Genomic DNA, 19,275 nt, shown 5'->3' on the forward strand with positions numbered 1-19,275 from the left:
TTCATCACTAATGTACAAGACATACATTAATGAATCGTGTAACGGTGGGATAGAAGGTGTCCTTGAGCCTGGTGTGAGTTTTTGCAAATACTGCTTGGTAAAGGAAGGGTAAAGAAAGAATGTCCAAGGTAGGGGAGATCTTTATTTATACTGGCTGCTTGTCCGAGGAAGTGAGAAGTATAGACCGAGACCATGGAGGGGAGACTGGTTTTTGTGATGGACCCGGTGGTGTCCACAACTTGAAATTGATGAGGGTAGGGCAGTGGATGTGGTCTACATAGACTTTAGCAAAGCATTTGACAAGGTCCCTCATGAGAGACTCATCCAGAAAGTCATGAGGCATGGGATAAGTGGAACCTTGGCTGTTTGGATAAACAATTGGCTTAAAGGAAAAAGCAGAGGGTAATTGTGGAAGGAAAGTATTCTGCCTGGAGGTTGGTAACTAGTGGAGTGCCATAGGGATCTGTCCTGGGACTCCTGCTATTTGTGATTTTTATAAATGACCTGGATGTAGAGGTGGAAGGATGTGGATGACACGAAGATTGGAGGAGTTGTGGATGGAGATATAGGTGGTTGAAGGTTACAAGAGGATATAGACAGGCTGCAGAGTTGGGCAGAAAAATGGCAGATGGAGTTCAATCTGGACAAGAATGAGGTGATGCATTTTGGAAGGACAAACCAGAAGACTGAGTACAGGATAAATGGTCAGTTACTTAAGAGTGTGGATGAACAAAAGGACCTTGGGGTTCAAATCCATACATCCCTCAAGGTTGCTGCACAGGTTGATAGGGTAGTTAAGAAGGCTTATGGGATGCTAGGCTTCATTAACAGGGGGATTGAGTTCAAGAGTAGAGAGGTCATGTTGTAACTCTACAAATCTCTGGTGAGACCGCACTTAGAGTATTGTGTTCAATTCTGGTCATCTCATTATAGGAAGGATGTGGAAGCTATGGAGAGGGTGCAGAGGAGATTTACCAGGATGTTGCCTGGATTGGAGAACAAGTCATATGAAGCAAGGTTAGCAGAGCTGGGACTTTTCTCTTTGGAGTGTAGAAGAATGAGAGGGGATTTGATAGAGGTCTACAAGATTATGAGAGGCATAGATAGGGTGGATAGTCAGTACCTGTTTCCCAGGGGACCAATAGCAAACACCAGAGGGCATATGTAAAAAATTAAGGGAGGGAAGTTTAGGGGAGACATCAGGGGTAAGTTTTTTTACACAGAGGGTTGTGAGTACCTGGAATGACTTGCCAGGGATGGTGGTGAAGACTTAAACATTAGGGGTATTTAAGAGCCTCTTGGACAGGCACATGGATGAAAGAAAAATGGAGGGTTATGTGGTAGTGTGGGTTTGGTACTTTTTTTTAAGGATTATATGGGTCAGCACAACATGGAGGGCTGAAGGGCCTGTACTGTGCTGTAGTGTTCTATGGTTCTATGGTTCTAACTTTCCATAATTTCTTGTTCTTGGGCAGAACAGCTACCATACCAAGCTGTGGGAGTGCTGAAACATTCATCAGACGGGTTCATATGATGACCAATCTACCATATGAGCACAGACTGAATAGTTTCTACCTCTCTTTTACTGAATCTAGAAGAATGAGAAGTGACATCACAGAACTAGACAGAATACTTGCAGGACACAATGGGATATGTTCCACTGACTAAGAAGTTCAAAATCAGGAATCCTATACTTAATGGCCACTTTATTAGGTCCACCTGCTCATTAATGCAAATATCTAGTCAGTCAATCATGTGGCAGGAACTCAATGATTAAAAGCATGCAGACATGGTTAAAAGTTTCAGTTGTTGTTCAGACCAAACATCAAAACGGGGAAGAATTGTGACATACACTCAGTGGCCACTTTATTAGGTACAGAAGGTATCTAATAAAGTGGCCACTGAATCTAAACTTAAAATAAAAAGTCTACCATTTAGGACTGAAGTAAGGAGCTATTACTTCACTTCATAAGGAGAGTGTGAACTCTTGGAACTCTTTACCCCGGGGGAGCTGTGCTAGCTCTGTTAATGATAGCATCTAAAATCCAGATTAACACATTTCTAGATATTATAGGGTCTGCAGATGTAATGAAAAGATCAGAACATTGTGAAGAGTGTGAAAGATTACTCAGGATCTTGTTGAATAGTGAAAGAAGCTCAAGAAGTCAAATAGCATATTCCTGTGCTTATTGCTTATGTTCTAATTCAGTACTTTATTTAACTCTATCCTGTCTAATTCATGCTTAGATCATAAGACATAGGAGCAGAATTAGTCCATTTGGTCCATCGAGTCTGCACCATTCAATCATGGCTGATCTTGTTTTTTCCCCATCTTCAGCCCCACTGCCTGACCTTCTCCTTGTAAACTGGAATGTTGTGGCCAATCAAGAACCTATCATTCTCACCCTTGAATACACCCAGCAACCTGTCTCCCACAGTTGCCTTTGGTAATAAGTTCCACAAACTCACCAGCCTCTGGCTAAAGAAATCTCTCTCCACCTCAGGTTTAAATGGATACTCCTCTATCCTGAGGCTGTGCCTGTGATGTATGGATCTATTTCTTTTAGAGTAATGAGCCCCTGCCCGCCTAGCTCAACGTATTGATCTGTTGACTATCTGTTGCTCTCACTGCAATGTGAAGCCATCTCCCACGTACGTGCTTTTATTTAATTGATATGAGGTTGTGCAGAGACACAACAGTGCCCTCTTGTCCTAGAATCCCCCCACCAGCATGGAAAACATCTTTTCCACATCTACTTTGTCTAGGCCTTTAAACATTCAAAAGGTTTCAGTGAGATCCCCCTCATCCTTCTAAATTCCAGCGAGTACAGGCCCAGAGCCATCAAACATTCCTCATCTGATAACTGTTTCATTTCTGGAATCATCCTTGTGAACCTTATCAAAACCCTCTCCAATGGCAGCACATTTTTTCTAAGATGAAGGGCCCAAAACTGTTCACAATACTCAAAGTGAGGCCTCACCAGTGTCTTATAAAGCCTCAGCATCACATCCCTGCTCTTGTATTCTAAACCTGTTGAAATGAATGCTAACACTGCATTTGCCTTCCTCACCACTGACTCAACCTGCAAGTTAATCTTTAGTGTGTCTGCACAAGGAGTCCCATGTCCCTTTGCATATGAGATTTTTGGATTTTCTCTCTGTTTAGAAAATAGACTGCACATTTATTTCTTCTACCAACATGCATGACCAGGCATTTTCCAAGATTGTATTTCATTTACCGCTTACTTGCCCATTCTCCTCTTCTGCAGCCTTTTTGTTTCCTCAACACTACCCGCAACTCCACCAATCTTCATATCATCTGCAAACTTGGTAACAAAGCCATATAGTGCCATGCAAAAGTTCGGGCACCCCTGGTCAAAATTTCTGTTACTATGAATAGTTAATTGAGTAGAAGATGAACTGATCTCCGAAAGTCATAAAGTTAAAGATGAAACATTCTTTTCAACATTTTAAGCAAGATTAGTGCATTTTTTTTTTGTACAATTTTAGAGTGGAAAAAAAAGGGAAGGAGCATCATGCAAAAGTTTGGGCACCCGAAGAGACTTAAGCACTCAGAGAACTTTTACCAAGGTCTCAGACCTTAATTAACTTGTTAGGGCTATGGCTTGTCATCATTAGGAAAGGCCAGCTGATGCAAATTTCAAATCTTTATAAATACCTTGACTCCCCAAACTGTATCCCAACAATCAGCAGCCATGGGCTCCTCTAAGCAGCTGCCTAGCACTCTGAAAATTAAAATAAATGATACCCACGAAGCAGGAGAAGGCTATAAGAAAATAGCAAAGTGCTTTCAGGTAGCTGTTTCCTCAGTTTGTAATGTAATTAAGAAATGGCAGTTAACAGGAACAGCGGAGGTCAAGTTGAGGTCTGGAAGACCAAGAAAACTTTCTGAGAGAACTGCTCGTAGGATTGCTAGAAAGGCAAATCAAAACCCCCATTTGACTGCAAAAGACCTTCAGGAAGATCTAGCAGACTCTGGAGTGGTAGTGCACCGTTTTACTGTGTAGCGACACCTACACAAATATGACCTTTATGGAAGAGTCATCAGAAGAAAACTTTTACTGTGTCCTCACCACAAAATTCAGTGTCAGATGTTTGCAAAGGAACATCTAATCAAGCCTGATGCATTTTGGAAACAAGTCCTGTGGATTGATGAAGTTAAAATAGAACTTTTTGGCCGCAATGAGCAAAGGTATGTTTGGAGGAAAAAGGATGCAGACTTTCATGAAAAGAACACCTCTCCAACTGTTAAGCATGGGGGTGGATCAATCATGCTTTGGGCTTGTGAAGCCAGTGGCACGGAGAACATTTCACTGGTTGAGGGAAGAATGAATTCAATTAAATACGAGCAAATTCTGGAAGCAGACATCACATCATCTGTAAAAAAGTTGAAGATGAAAAGAGGATGGCTCCTACAACAGGATAATAATCCTGAACACACCGCAAACTCCACAATGGACTACCTCAAGAGGCGCAAGCTGAAGGTTTTGCCATGTCCCTCACAGTCGCTCAAAAGAGCAGTGCATGCATGATGGCCCAAGAATCTCACAGAACGAGAAGCCTTTTGCAAGAAAGAATGGACAAATATCCCCCAAACAAGAATTGAAAGACTCTTAGCTGGCTACAGGAAGCTTTTACAAGCTGTGATACTTGTCAAAGGGGATGTTACTAAGTACTGACCATGCAGGCTGCTCAAACTTTTGCTTTGGACCCTTTTTTTTTTGTTAGTTTGAAACTGTAAAAGATGGAAAAAAAAGTAATCTAGCTTAAAATATTAAAGAAGCATGTCATCTTCACATGCTGCGAATGTGACTCCCGTCTCCCCTTCCCCCACCACCACTCTGCAATCCGCTCTCCCTCAGATCCCATCGTCAGCTCCTGGGCCCTCAGATGTTCCATCTTCCTCTCAACCCAACCCTCCCCTCTCCACCGACACCACCAGCCACCCTACCCCTCTGACCCCATCTCTCATCCATGCCGGGTCTTTACCATTCCCTCCGACCTTCAACTCACTGAGGCAGAGCACTCTGTCCTCAGTAAGGGCCTCACCTTTGTCCCCCTTCGCCCACACCTCAGTGAGTTCCGCGTATGCCATGACGCTGAACTCTTCTTCTGCCGGCTCCGTCTCCGAGCTTACTTCTTTTGCAAGGACTCTCCTACCCCCACCAATGACCCCTTCTCCCGTCTTCAACCCTCCTCCTCTTCATGGACACCCCACTCTGGTCTTCTGCCTGCTCTGGATCTCTTTATTGCTAATTGCCGACGGGACATCAACCGTCTCGACTTCACCACATCGTATTCCAATTCCAACATCTCTCCTTCTGAATGCTCTGCTCTCCGCTCCCTCCGCACCAATCCCAACCTCACTATAAAATCCGCTGATAAGGGGGGAGCTGTTGTTGTCTGGCGTACTGACCTCTACCTGGCCGAGGCACAGCGACAACTCTCTGATACCTCCTCTTATTTACCCCTTGATCATGACCCCACTAAGGAGCACCAGGCCACTGTCTCCTATACCATCACTAACCTTATCAGCTCTGGGGATCTCCCATCCACTGCCACCAAACTCATAGTTCCCACACCCCGCACTTGCCGTTTCTACCTCCTACCCAAGATCCACAAACCTGCCTGTCCAGGTAGACCTATTGTTTTAGCTTGCTCCTGCACCACCAGACTTATTTCTGCATACCTTGACACTGTTTTATCCCCCCTTGTTCAATCCCTTCCCACCTATGTTCATGACACTTCTCACGCTTTGAATTTTTTCAATGATTTTAAGTTCCCTGGCCCCCACCGCCTTATTTTCACCATGGACGTCCAGTCCCTATATACCTCCATCCCCCACCGGGATGGTCTCAAAGCTCTTCGCTTCTTTTTGGATTCCAGACCTAACCAATTCCCCTCTACCACCACTCCCCTCCGTCTAGCGGAATTAGTTCTTACTCTCAATAATTTTTCCTTTGGCTACTCCCACTTCCTCCAAACCAAAGGTATAGCCATGGGCACCCACATGGGTCCCAGTTATGCCTGCCTTTTTGTTGGCTTTGTGGACCAGTCCATGTTCCAAGTCTATACCAGTATCCATCCCCCTCTTTTCCTTCGCTACAGTGACGATTGCATTGGCGCTGCCTCCTGCACGCATGCTGAGCTCGTTGACTTCATTCACTTTGCCTCCAACTTCCACCCTGCCCTCAAATTTACCTGGTCCATTTCTGACACCTCCCTCCCCTTTCTTGATCTTTCTGTCTCCATCTTTGGAGAAGGCCTATCTACTGATATCTCCTATAAGCCTACAGATTCTCACAGCTACCTGGACTATTCCTCTTCCCACCCTGTCTCTTGCAAAAATCCTATCCCCTTCTCACAATTCCTCCGCCTCCGCCGCATCTGCTCTCAGGATGAGGCTTTTCATTCCAGGACGAAGGAGATGTCTTCCTTTTTTAAACAAAGGGGCTTCCCTTCTTCCACCATCAACTCTGCTCTCAAATGCAACTCTCCCATTTCCCACACATCTGCCCTCAACACCATCCGCCCACCACCCCACTCGGGATAGGGTTCCCCTTGTCCTCACCTACCACCCCACCAGCCTCCGGATCCAACGTATAATTCTCTGTAACTTCCACCACCTTCAATGGGATCCCACTACCAAGCACATCTTTCCCTCCCCCCCTCTTTCTGCTTTCCACAGGGATTGCTCCCTATGCGACTCCCTTGTCCACTCGTCCCCCCCATCCCTTCCCATCGATCTCCCTCCTGGTATTCACCCTTGCAAGCGGAACAAGTGCTACACCTGCCCTTACACTTCCTCCCTCACCACCATTCAGGGCCCCAGACAGTCCTTCCAGGTGAATCGACACTTCACCTGTGAGTCGGCTGGTGTGGTATACTGCATCCGGTGCTCCCGGTGTGGCCTTTTATATATTGGTGAGACCCGACGCAGACTGGGAGACCGTTTCGCTGAACACCTACACTCTGTCCACCAGAGAAAGCAGGATCTCCCAATGGCCACACATTTTAATTCCACGTCCCATTCCCATTCTGATATGTCTATCCATGGACTCCTCTACTGTCAAGATGAAGCCACACTTAGGTTGGAGGATCAACACCTTGTATACCGGCTGGGTAGCCTCCAACCTGATGGCATGAACATTGACTTCTCTAACTTCCGTAATGCCCCTCCTCCCCTTCTTACCCCATCCCTGACATATTTAGTTTTTTTTTGTTTTATTCCCCCCTCCTTTTTTTTCTTTCTCTCTCTGCCCATCACTCTGCCTGTTCTCCATCTCCCTCTGGTGCTCCCCTCCCCCTTTCTTTCTCCCTAGGCCTCCCGTCCCATGATCCTTTCCTTTCTCTAGATCTGTATCCCTTTTTCCAATCACCTTTCCGGCTCTCAGCTCCACCCCACCCCCTCCGGTCTTCTCCTATCATTTCGAATTTCCCCCTCCCCCTCTTATTTTCAAATCTCGTACTATCTTTCCTTTCAGTTAGTCCTGACGAAGGGTCTCAGCCCCTATAGATGCTGCCTGGCCTGCTGCATTCCACCAGCATTTTGTGTGTTTTGCTCATCTTTAACTATATGCCTTTTGGAAATCAGGTCATCTTTTACTCAGTTATTCACAGTAACAGAAATTTTGACAAGGGGTGCCCAAACTTTTGCATGCCACTGTATATTCTATCATCTAAATCAGGAAACATGTTCCCGATGTTGGGGGAGTCCAGAACCAAAGGCCACAGTTTTAGAATAAGGGGTAGGCTATTTAGAACGGAGTTGAGGAAAAACTTTTTCACTCAGAGAGTTGTGGATCTGTGGAATGCTCTGCCTCAGAAGGCAGTGGAGGCCAATTCTCTGGATGCTTTCAAGAAAGAGTTAGATAGAGCTCTTAAAGATAGCAGAGTCAAGGGATATGGGGAGAAGGCAGGAACGGGGTACTGATTGTGGATGATCAGCCATCATCACATTGAATGGCGGTGCTGGCTCGAAGGGCTGAATGGCCTACTCCTGCACCTATTGTCTAAATCATTGATGTATGGCATAAAAATAAGTGGTCCCAACACCGACCCCTACAGAACACTACTAGTCACTGGCAGCGAACCAGACAAAGATCCTTTTATTCCCACTCTCTGGCTCCTTCCAGTCAGCCAATGCTTTAACCAAGTCAGTACCTTTCCTGTCATACCATGGGCTCTTGACTTGGTAAGCAGCCTCGTGTGTGGCACCCTGTCAAAGGGCTTCTAAAAATCCAAATATACAACATCCACTGAATCCCCTTTATCCATCCTACTTGTAATCTCCACAAAGAATTTCAACAGGTTCGTCAGGCAAGATTTTCATTTAAGGGAACCATGCTGACTTTGTCCTGTGTCACCATGTACTCCATATCATCCTTAACAATTGACTCCAGCCTATTTCCAACCTCTGAGGTCAGGCTAACTGATCTATAATTTCCTTTCTGTGGCTTCCCTCCTTTCTTCAATCTTCACTGACATTCTTGTCTTTTTCTAAATTGTTAATTATTTTTCATTTAAAGGCACATACTTGTCATTATTATCTCATTACTTGATGAACAGATTGCACTTCCAAAAATAGATGAAGTGAATGTGCAGAAAGAAATTCAACAGACCCTATTCCATAAACATCAGCATATATTGGACTAGAGATCACAGGTACCTGACTGAGCAACTTCTGAAACATGTTTATCTTGCACGTGAGCCATGTGTCCAAGGATGGAGAAGATGGCAAACCCAGCAAACACACTTGTACCGCAATTAACAACACAGATAATGATGGTGTCTCTGTAACAGTTGTTGTGGAACTTGTTGTAGGACGAAAGGGTTATTAAACTTCCCCAGCCCACAGAGAAGGAAAAGAAAATCTGAGTTGCTGCATCTTTCCAGACCTAGTGAAAATAAGATAGAATCAATTAGCATTGGGAAATTTCACTTGAACTCATTCACAGCAGATAAAGTGATGTTCACCCTGAGCCACGTGGAAAGGGTTGGTTTCACTACTTAACAGACAACTAGGAATAAAACTTCACTGGTATCTCGTATCAACAGTCATAATTCTGTACTCCACTCCACTAATTCCTGTCAAGGAATTTTTTTTCTTCACAGACGCGCAATTTTGTAGGATACAAAGTCAGTGAGAACTATTTATTTCCTAAAAGATAGGAAAAAGAAACTTTTGCACTGTCAAATTAAAATGTTATGTTTTAATTAATAATATCGTTATTTTAACATTGATTGTGGAGTAAAAAGAAATGGCTACATTTTTGGCTAATTATGTTTTTTTTAATGGAATAAAAATCAAGAGGGTTTAAAATCACAGATTTGTTGATACAATCTATTATTAATTTTTGCATAAAATCAAATATCCAAAAATATTAGTTCACCATGAAAGGTCACAGCACCTTTAGGTTAAGGAAGACATCCAAAAGTTGCTATCCATTCTGTTATAAGTTTCAAGAACTAAATCAGGTTTAATAGCACTGTCAAATGTTATGGAATGTATTGTTCCTCAAATATTGACTGTGTGACCTCAGGGTCCTGTATCTCCTTCTTGATAGTAGCAATGAGAAGAGGGCATGCTCTGAGTGATGGAGGTCCTTAATGATAAATGCCATGTTTTGAATTATGTCTTGGATGTAGGAGGGGACTAGTACCCATGATGGAGCTGGCTGATTTACAGCTATGTGTCACTTTTATGATCCTGTTCAGTGGTCTCTCCATACCAGATGGTAACTCAACCAGTTAGAATGCTCTCTGCATTGCATCTGGAGAAATTTTCAAGCACTTTTGATGACATAGAAAGTCTCCGCAAGCTCCTAATGGAATATAGCCACTGTCATGCCTTCTTTGTAATTGTATCAATATGTTGGACCCAGGGTAGATCTTCAGAGATGCTAACAGCCAGGAACTGGAAACTGCTCAGCCTTCCCACTTCTGATCCCTTGATAAGGATGGGTGTGTGCTCCCTTGATTTCCCTTTCCTGAGATCAACAATCAATTCCTTTGTCTTACTGACATTGAGTACATGGTTGTTCTTTCAATCCCACTTAACCAACTGATCTATTTCTCTCCCGTGTGCCTCTTTGTCATCATCGGAAATTCTGCGAACAATAGTTGTGTCATTTGCAAATTTCTAGATGGCATTTGAGCTGTGCATAACCACCCAGTCATGGGTGTGGAGAGACTAGAGCAGTGGGCTAAGTATACATCCAGGAGGTGCACCAGTGTTGATTGCCATCAAGGAGAAGATGTTACATCTTACCTGAACTGACTATGGTGTCCTGATTTTGAAGTCAAGAATCCAGTTGTAGAAGGAGGTACAGAGGTTCAGGTTTTGAAACTTATTGATTAGTACTGAGTGTATGATGGTGTAGAATGTTGAATTGTAATCTCAATACCTACCTGATGTAGGTATTATTACTACCCAGGTGATCCAAAGCTGAATGGAGAGCCAGTTTGATTGCATCTGCTGTTGACCTATTATGGCAACATGCAAACTGCAGTGGGTCTGGGTCCTTGCTTAGGCAGGAGTTGATTATGGCCAAGACCAACCTCTCAAAGCACTTCATAATAGTCGATGTAAATGCAACTGTGCGATTATCATTGAGACAGCTCACCCTGACATTCTTGGGCACTTGAATGATTGTTGCCCTTTATAAGCAGGTGGGAACCTCGGACTGCAGCACTGAGATTTTCAAGATGTCCTTGAACACTTCTGCTAATTGGATCAACACACAGAATTATTATATTGTAGCCATTAGTGAGACTTGGGTGCAAGAGTGGGCAGGACTGGCACCTCAATAACCCGGGGTTCCATTGTTTAAAATGCAATGGAGCGAGAGGGTATTAAGGAGGAAGGGTAGTGTTACTAGTCTGGAAAAATGTCACAGCAGTGCTCAGTCAGGACAGACCAGAGAATTTGTCTGGTGAGGCATTATGAGTGAAACTGAGTAATAAGAAAGGTATGACCACATTAATTGGGCAATAGAGGAACACATTTGCAGAAAGATCACAGACTGTTGCAAGAAACAGAAGGTTATTATAGTAGGTAATTTTAACTTTCCTCACATTGACTGCAATTCCCATACTGTAAAAGGACTAGATAGGATAGAGTTTGTCAGGAAAGTTTCCTGAATCTGTACGCAGAAGTCCCAGTGAGAGTGTGTGCGATACTTTATTTGCTATTAGGCAATGAGAAAGGGCAGGTGACAGAACTTTGAGTAGGGGAATACTTTGCATCTAGTGGTCATAATGCCATTAGTATCCATGTAATTATGGAAAAGGATGGGTCTGGTCCGTGGATTGAGATTTGAAATTGGAGGAAGGCCAAATTTGATGGTATCAGAAAGGATATGGCATGTGTGGATTGGGACAGGGTGTTTTCTGGCAAAGGTGGACTTGGTAAGTGGGAGGTTTTCAGTACGAAGCTTGTATGTACATGTCAGAATAAAAAGTGAAGATCACAGGTATAGGGAACCTTGGTTTTCAAGAGATTTTGAGGATCTGGATAAGAGAAAAAGGAGGTGCATAGCAGGTAGAGGCAGGTAAGTACTTATGGAGTATAAAACTACAAGAGAACAATTGAAGAAATCAGGAGGGATAAAAGAAGACCCGAGACTGCCCTGGCAAATGAGGTGAAGGAGAGTCCGAAGCCATTAAGAGCAAAGGATGCTAAGGGGAAAAAAACTGGTCCTCTGGAAGATCAGAATGGCAATCCATGTGTGGAGCAAAAACAGATGGGAGAGATTTTAAATGAATGTTTTGCATCTGCATTTACTCAGAAGATGGACGCAGAGTCTATAGAAGTGAAGCAAATAGGCAAGAGCTTCATGGACCCTTTACAGATTACAGAGGAGGAAGTGTTTGCTGCCTTGGGGTAAATTAGGGGGGATAAATCCCCAGGACATGAGAAGTGTTTTCTGAGACCCTGTGGGAGGCATCTGCAGCGATTGCCGGGGCCCTAGCAGAGATATTTAAATCATCCTCAGCGACAGGTGAGGTACTGGAGGTTTGAAGGATCGTCAATGTTGTTCCGCTGTTTAAGAAAGGCTCTAAAAGTAAACCAGGAAATTAAAGGCTAGTGAGCCTGACATGAGTAGTGGGAAAGTTTTTGGAATGTATTCTAAGACATCAGATATGAGTATTTAGATAGATAGAGACTGATTAAGGATAGTCAGCATGGCTTCATGTGTGGTAGGTCATATCTAACCAATTGACATACCAATCCTAGACATTTTCTAGAAAGTTACCAGGAAAGTGGATGAAGACAAGACACCGGATGTTCTTTACATGGACTTTACCAAGGCATTTGACAGGTCCAGCATGGGAGGTTGGTCAAGAAAGTTTTGTCACTCGGCTTTCAAGATGAGGTAGTAAATTGGATTAGACATTGGCTTTGTGAGAAAAGCCAGAGAGTGTTGGTAGAAGATTGTTGCTTCTGACAGGAGGCCTGTGATTAGTGGAGTGCCATAGGAATTCGGGCTGGGTCCATTGCTGTTTGTCATCCACAGTGCCTATAAAAGTATTCACTCCCTTTGGAAGTTTTATTGTTTTACAACACTAAATCACAGTGGATTTAATTTGGCTTTTTTGACACTGACCAACAGAAGTAGACTTCTCTCGTGTCAAAGTGAAAACAGATCTCTACAATTAAAAACACAAAATAATTGATTGCATAAATATTCACCTCCTTTAATATGACACACAAAGTCATCACTGGTGCAGCAAATAGGTTTTAGAAGTTACATATTAATTAATATCTGGTAGCAGCAGAGATACCGAGGAGCAGATTGGGAGGCAGATTTTGGAAAGGTGCAAAAATAACAGGGTTGTTATCATGGGTGACTTTAACTTCCCTAATATTGATTGGCACTTGATTAGTTCCAAGGGTTTAGATGGGGCAGAGTTTGTTAAGTGTGTCCAGGATGGATTCCTGTCACAGTATGTTGACAGGCCGACTAGGGGGAATGCCATACTAGATCTAGTATTAGGTAACGAACTGGGTCAGGTCACAGATCTGTCTGTGGGTGAGCATCTGGGGGACAGTGATCACCACTCCCTTACCTTCAGCATTATCATGGAAAAGAATAGAATCAGAGAGGACAGGTAAATTTTTAATTGGAGAAGGGCAAATTATGAGGCTATAAGGCTAGAACTTGTGGGTGTGAATTGGGATGATGTTTTTGCAGGGAAATGTACTATGGACATGTGGTCGATGTTTAGGGATATCTTGCAGGATGTTAAGGATAAATTTGTCTCGGTAAGGAAGATAAAGAATGGTAGGGTGAAGGAACCATGGGTGACAAGTGAAGTGGAAAATCTAGTCAGGTGGAAGAAGGCAGCATACACGAGGTTTAGGAAGCAAGGATCAGATGGGTCTATTGAGGAATATAGGGTAGCAAGAAAGGAGCTTAAGAAGGGGCCGAGAAGAGCAAGAAAGGGTCATGAGAAGGCCTTGGCGAGTAGGGTAAAGGAAAACCCCAAGGCATTCTTCAATTATGTGAAGAACAAAAGGATGACAGGAGTAAAGGTAGGACCGATTAGAGATAAAAGTGGGAAGATGTGCCTGGAGGCTGTGGAAGTGAGCGAGGTCCTCAATGAATACTTCTCTTTGGTATTCACCAATGAGAGGGAACTTGATGATGGTGAGGACAATATGAGTGAGATTGATGTTCTGGAGCATGTTGATATTAAGGGAGAGGAGGTGTTGGAGTTGTTAAAATACATTAGGACGGATAAGTCCCCGGGGCCTGACGAAATATTCCCCAGGCTGCTCCACAAGGCGAGTTGAAGAGATTGCTGAGTCTCTGGCTAGGATCTTTATGTCCTCATTGTCCACAGGAATGGTACCGGAGGATTGGAGAGAGGCGAATATTGTCCCCTTGTTCAAAATAGGTAGTAGGGATAGTCCGGGTAATTATAGACCAGTGAGCCTTACGTCTGTGGTGGGAAAGCTGTTGGAAAAGATTGTTAGAGATAGGATCTATGGGCACTTACAGAATCATGGTCTGATCAGGGACAGTCAGCATGGCTTTGTGAAGGACAGATCGTGCCTAACAAGCCTGATAGAGTTCTTTGAGGAGGTGACCAGGCATATAGATGAGGGTAGTGCAGTGGATGTGATCTACATGGATTTTAGTAAGGCATTTGACAAGGTTCCACATGGTAGGCTTATTCAGAAAGTCAGAAGGCATGGGATCCAGGGAAGTTTGGCCAGGTGGATTCAGAATTGGCTTGCCTGCAGAAGGCAGAGGGTTGTGGTGGAGGGAGTACATTCAGATTAGAGGGTTGTGACTAGTGGTTTCCCACAAGGATCTGTTCTGGGACCTCTACTTTTCGTGATTTTTATTAATGACCTGGATGTGGGGGTAGAAGGGTGGGTTGGCAAGTTTGCAGATGACACAAAGGTTGGTGGTGTTGTAGATAGTGTAGAGGATTGCCAAAGATTGCAGAGAGACATTGATAGGATGCAGAAGTGGGCTGAGCAGTGGCAGATGGAGTTTAACCTGGAGAAGTGTGAGGTAGTACACTTTGGAAGGACAAACACCAAGGCAGAGTACAAAGTAAATGGCAGGATACTTGGTAGTGTGGAGGAGCAGAGTGATCTGGGGGTACATGTCCACAGATCCCTGAAAGTTGCCTCACAGGTAGATAGGGTAGTTAAGAAAGCTTATGGGGTGTTAGCTTTCATAAGTCGAGGGACAGAGTTTAAGAGACGCGATGTAATGATGCAGCTCTATAAAACTCTAGTTAGGCCACACTTGGAGTACTGTGTCCAGTTCTGGTCGCCTCACTATAGGAAGGATGTGGAAGCATTGGAAAGGGTACAGAGGAGATTTACCAGGATGCTTGGATTAAGGGGAGGGAAGTTCAAGGGGGATATTAGAGGAAGGTTTTTCACTCAGAGAGTGGTTGGTGCGTGGAATGCACTGCCTGAGTCAGTGGTGGAGGCAGACACACTAGTGAAATTTAAGAGACTACTAGACAAGTATATGGAGGAATTTAAGGTGCGGGGGTTATATGTGAGGCAGGGTTTGAGGGTCAGCACAACATTGTGGGCTGAAGGGCCTGTAATGTGCTGTAATTCCATGTTCTATGTTCTAAATAGAGATCTGTTTTTGGAGACCTGTGTGCAGTCAAGGTGTTTCAACTGATTGTAGTAAAGATACACCTGTATCTGGAAGGTCCAATTGCTGTTGCATCAATATCCTGGCAAAAAATGCACCATGAAGACAAGAACTCTCCAATCAACTTTGAAAAAAGGTTATTGAAAAGCAGAAGTCAGGAGTTGAATACAAGAACATTTCCAAGTCACTGAATATCCCTTGGAGTACAGTTAAGTCAATCATCAAGAAATGGAAAGAATATGACACAGCTGTAACTCTACCTAGAGCAGGCAGTCCTCAAAAACTGATGGCTGTGCAAGAAGGGGACAAGTGAAGAAAGACACTATGACAACTCTTCATTGGTTGAGATGGGAGGGACTGCGCATACAACTGTTGCCTGGGTGCTTGACCAGTCGCAACTTTATGGGAGAGTGGCAAAGAGAGAGCTACTGTTGGAAAAAAAATCAAATGGTATCTCATCTAGAGTTTGCCAGAAGGCATGTGGGAGACTCTGAAGTCAGCTAGAAGAAGGTACTATGGTCTGATGAAACCAAAATTGAGCTATTCATCCCTACCGTGAAGAATGGTGGTGACTGCATGACTGCATCATGTTGTGGGGATGCTTCACTGCAGCAGGCCCTGGAAGGCCTGTGAAGGTAGAGGGTAAAATTGAATGCACCAAGATATAGAGACATCCTGGAGTCTGCAAGAGAGCAGTTACTTCGGAGAAGTTTTGTTTTCTAGCTAGACAATGACCCCAAGCATAAAGCAAAAGCTACACAGGAGTGGCTTAAAAATAACAAAGTTAATGTACTGTTGTGGTCTATCAGTAGCCAGAACACAATCCAATTGAGAATTTGTGGCTGACCTTGAAAAAGGCTGTTCACTCACGATCGCCATGCAACCTGACAGAGCTTGAGCAGTTTTGTAAAGAGAATGGGGAAAAGTGCAGTGTCCAGATGTGCAAAGCTGATAGAGACCTATCCTCACAGACTCAGGGCTGTAATTGCTGCCACAGGTGCATCTACTAAATACTGACTTGAAGGGGGTGAATACTTAATGCAATCAATTATTTTGGGTTTTGTATTTGTAATTAATTTAGATCACTTTGTAGATATCTTTTTCACTTTGACATGAAAGTCTTTTTCTGCTCATCAGTGTCAGGAAAAACCAAATTAAATCCATTATGATTCAACGTTGTAAAACAATAAAACATGAAAATTTCCAAGGAGGGTGAATACTTGTTTTCAGCACTGTATATCAATGATCTGGATGATAATGTGGTTAACTGGATCAGCAATTTTGTGGATGACAGCAAGATTGGTGTTGTGGTGGTCAGCGAGGAAGGTTATCACAGCTTGGAGTGGGATCTAGACTAGCTTGAGAAAAGGCTGAAAAAATTACAGATGGACCTTAATGCAGACAAGTGTGAGGTGCTGCACTTCGGTAGGACCAGCCAGGTAGGTTTTACACAATGAATGGGAGGGCACTGAGGAATGTGGTCGAATAAATGGATATGGGCATATAGGTCCATAATTCATTGAAATTCATGTTACAGGTAGATAGGGTCATAAAAGAAGCTTTTGGCACTTCGGCCATCATAAACATAGTATTGAGTACAGGAGATGGGATGTTATGTTGAAATTGTATAAGACATTGGTGAGGCCTTATTTGGAATATTATATGCCGTTTTGGACACCTACCTATGGGAAAGATGTAAACAAAGTTGAAAGAGTACAGAGAACATTTACAAGGATGTTGCCAGGTCTGGAGGACCTGATGAGGAAAGATTGAACAGGTTAGGACTACATTTTTTGGCCATACTGAGAGAAGATTTGATAGAGGTATACAAAAGTATGAAGGGTATAGATGAGATAAATGCAAGTAGGCTTTTTCCTTTGAGGTTGGTTGGATCTACAACTAGAGTCTGGGTAAAGGGTGAGAGGTTGCATCGGGGACATACGTCAAAGGATAAACTAGCCTGTAGTTTTCCCAATATTAATCCTATTTGTGATAGATGTCATACTCAGGTGGCCACTTTAACTCACATGTTTTGGTCTTGCATAAAGTTGGAGAATTTCTGGAAAGATGTTTTTAAAACCTTATCTAAAGTGCTGGATCTGGATTTACAACCAAACTTATTTACAGCTGTTTTTGGGATTATTCCATCGGAAGCAAGATATATTCCTGCTTCCGCTCAGCAGATGATAGCCTTTTCAAACTTATCGGCTAGAAAGCCATTTTACTTAAATGGAAGGACCTTATCCCTCCTACCACCTTTTATTGGCTTTCCTTTATCAAGTCCTGTTTAAGTTTAGAGAAAATAAGAAGTCCGACATTTGATACATCCTTCAAATCTGAAGAAATCTGGCGACCTTTTATTCAATATTTTCATATGATCTGATTTTTGTACTGATTCTCTTCCAGATATTTTTTCAGATCCTTGGGTTTGATCAGAGAGTCTCTGTTCCCTTGGTTTCTCTCTCAGGATGGAATGCCCAGTCCTTTTTCTTCTGTTTACAATAGTGTTTTTTTCCTCTTCTATATAAACATTTCTAATAGTCCTTCCTTTCTTCATAAATTGATAAGAGGAGAATTATACATTCTATATCAAATTTATACATTGTAGCTTAACACTGTGTATGATTCTGACATTGTTTATTTTACCTTCTGCATATAGATGCTGCTTGGCCTGCTGCGTTCCACCAATACATACCTTCTGTAGGTACTGCTATTGACATATATACCAGAGATATTATACTCTTGTTTGTATACACACTTTTTTAAAAAAATCAATAAAAAGATTGAAAAAAGAGTGGGAGGTGAAAATTTTAATGAGGGGAAACGTCTTCATTCAGAGGGTCATGAGAGTGTGGAATGAGCTGCCAATGTAAGTGGTGCACGTGAGCCCGATTTCAATGTTTAAGCGCGGTTTTGATAGGTACATGGTTGGTAGAGGTTCAGCATGGATTAGATGGTTTGAAGGGCCTGTTTCTGTGCTATACTTCTCCATAACTCTATTACATTTATCATTTATTGTTGATTTGTCTCTGCTGCTTTGCTTTTGGCTCAAACCTCCACTACGTTTCCTGACATTTTTGCTCTTAAAATAGCCTTCCATAGGTCATACCTGAACTTGTATATTTGTGGACACTGCTCTTGAATCTTGAATCTCCTGGTTCATCCTCAGTGATCCAGGTGTTAGTGACAACAGTGGCATATTCATTCAGATCTGAAGATGAATCCCTAAATACTGTTCAGTCTACCAACTCAAAGCAGTCCTGTAGACATTCCTTCACCTCCTTTGATCATGCTTTCTTGGCCCTCACCACTGGTGCTGCAGTCATCTGAAAATGGCTTCAATATTCCAGATAGAATGACAGTAGTTCCTGCTCCTATACTGCAGATTTGAACTGAAATTGCCACAAAGTATTTTTGTGTCATTCTTAAAAGAACATCACTGTTCTTTTAATTAACTGACACGTATTAATTACTGCCAATCACTCTCTCTGGGACTGAAAATTAACTGTATTAAAAGAGAAAGAAACTTCTATTTTCCTGCTTTGTTAAGTCTTTATAACTTTTTAAATTTGCTTTAACATTTCTGTGAACACTCTTCCTCGTGTATCTTTATTTCTGCTCCTGTAACAGAGATTACATTGAATTTACCCAATGACATCTCACCTCCTTCTCGGTTCTATAGCTGATATATTGACGATCCTTCAGTCTAGTTGTCTGAGGACCTACCCTGTTGCTTCACTGTTATACATAGAGAATTCCTTGTTTCCATCTCCAACTCAGTGACTCAGACAGAATACCACCAATATTGAAAGGGCCCACTAACATTGCCCATATAACGGGAGGTGAAAGTGGGCACTGCTCGTTGTCATGACAAACACTGAGCCAATACATAACCCAAGGATTGAAGAGACTGGTCACCTAAGAAAGCTTTTGTTAAATTTGCTTCAGAAAGCAGGAATCTTCATGATGGCAATATCATTGCACCCTGTCCTCCAGCTTCCTACCTTATTCAGTCTCTCCATTCAGAACCCTGCCCCTCCGCCCCCTCGACTGATAAACTGAGATGGTAAGACCATGAATTAAATTAGCAAAATCATCAAAAGGCATGATAAGTTTTACA

The 19,275-nt window shown here is 42.9% G+C and overlaps 1 protein-coding gene across 4 annotated transcripts in view; it reads right to left on the reverse strand.

Annotated features, from left to right (window-relative positions):
- The window catches only part of LOC140734529 (sodium- and chloride-dependent neutral and basic amino acid transporter B(0+)-like), a 141,148-nt gene that overhangs the window by 43,408 nt on the left and 78,465 nt on the right, over nucleotides 1-19,275 (reverse strand). For all 4 annotated transcript variants that reach the window (XM_073058611.1, XM_073058612.1, XM_073058610.1 and 1 more), the window contains one exon: nucleotides 8,690-8,918. In XM_073058611.1, the coding sequence (XP_072914712.1) occupies nucleotides 8,690-8,918 (229 nt within the window). The remainder of the gene's footprint in view (nucleotides 1-8,689; nucleotides 8,919-19,275) is intronic.

Source organism: Hemitrygon akajei, chromosome 10 (genome assembly GCF_048418815.1).
Source record: "Hemitrygon akajei chromosome 10, sHemAka1.3, whole genome shotgun sequence".
NCBI classification, from domain to species: domain Eukaryota; kingdom Metazoa; phylum Chordata; class Chondrichthyes; order Myliobatiformes; family Dasyatidae; genus Hemitrygon; species Hemitrygon akajei.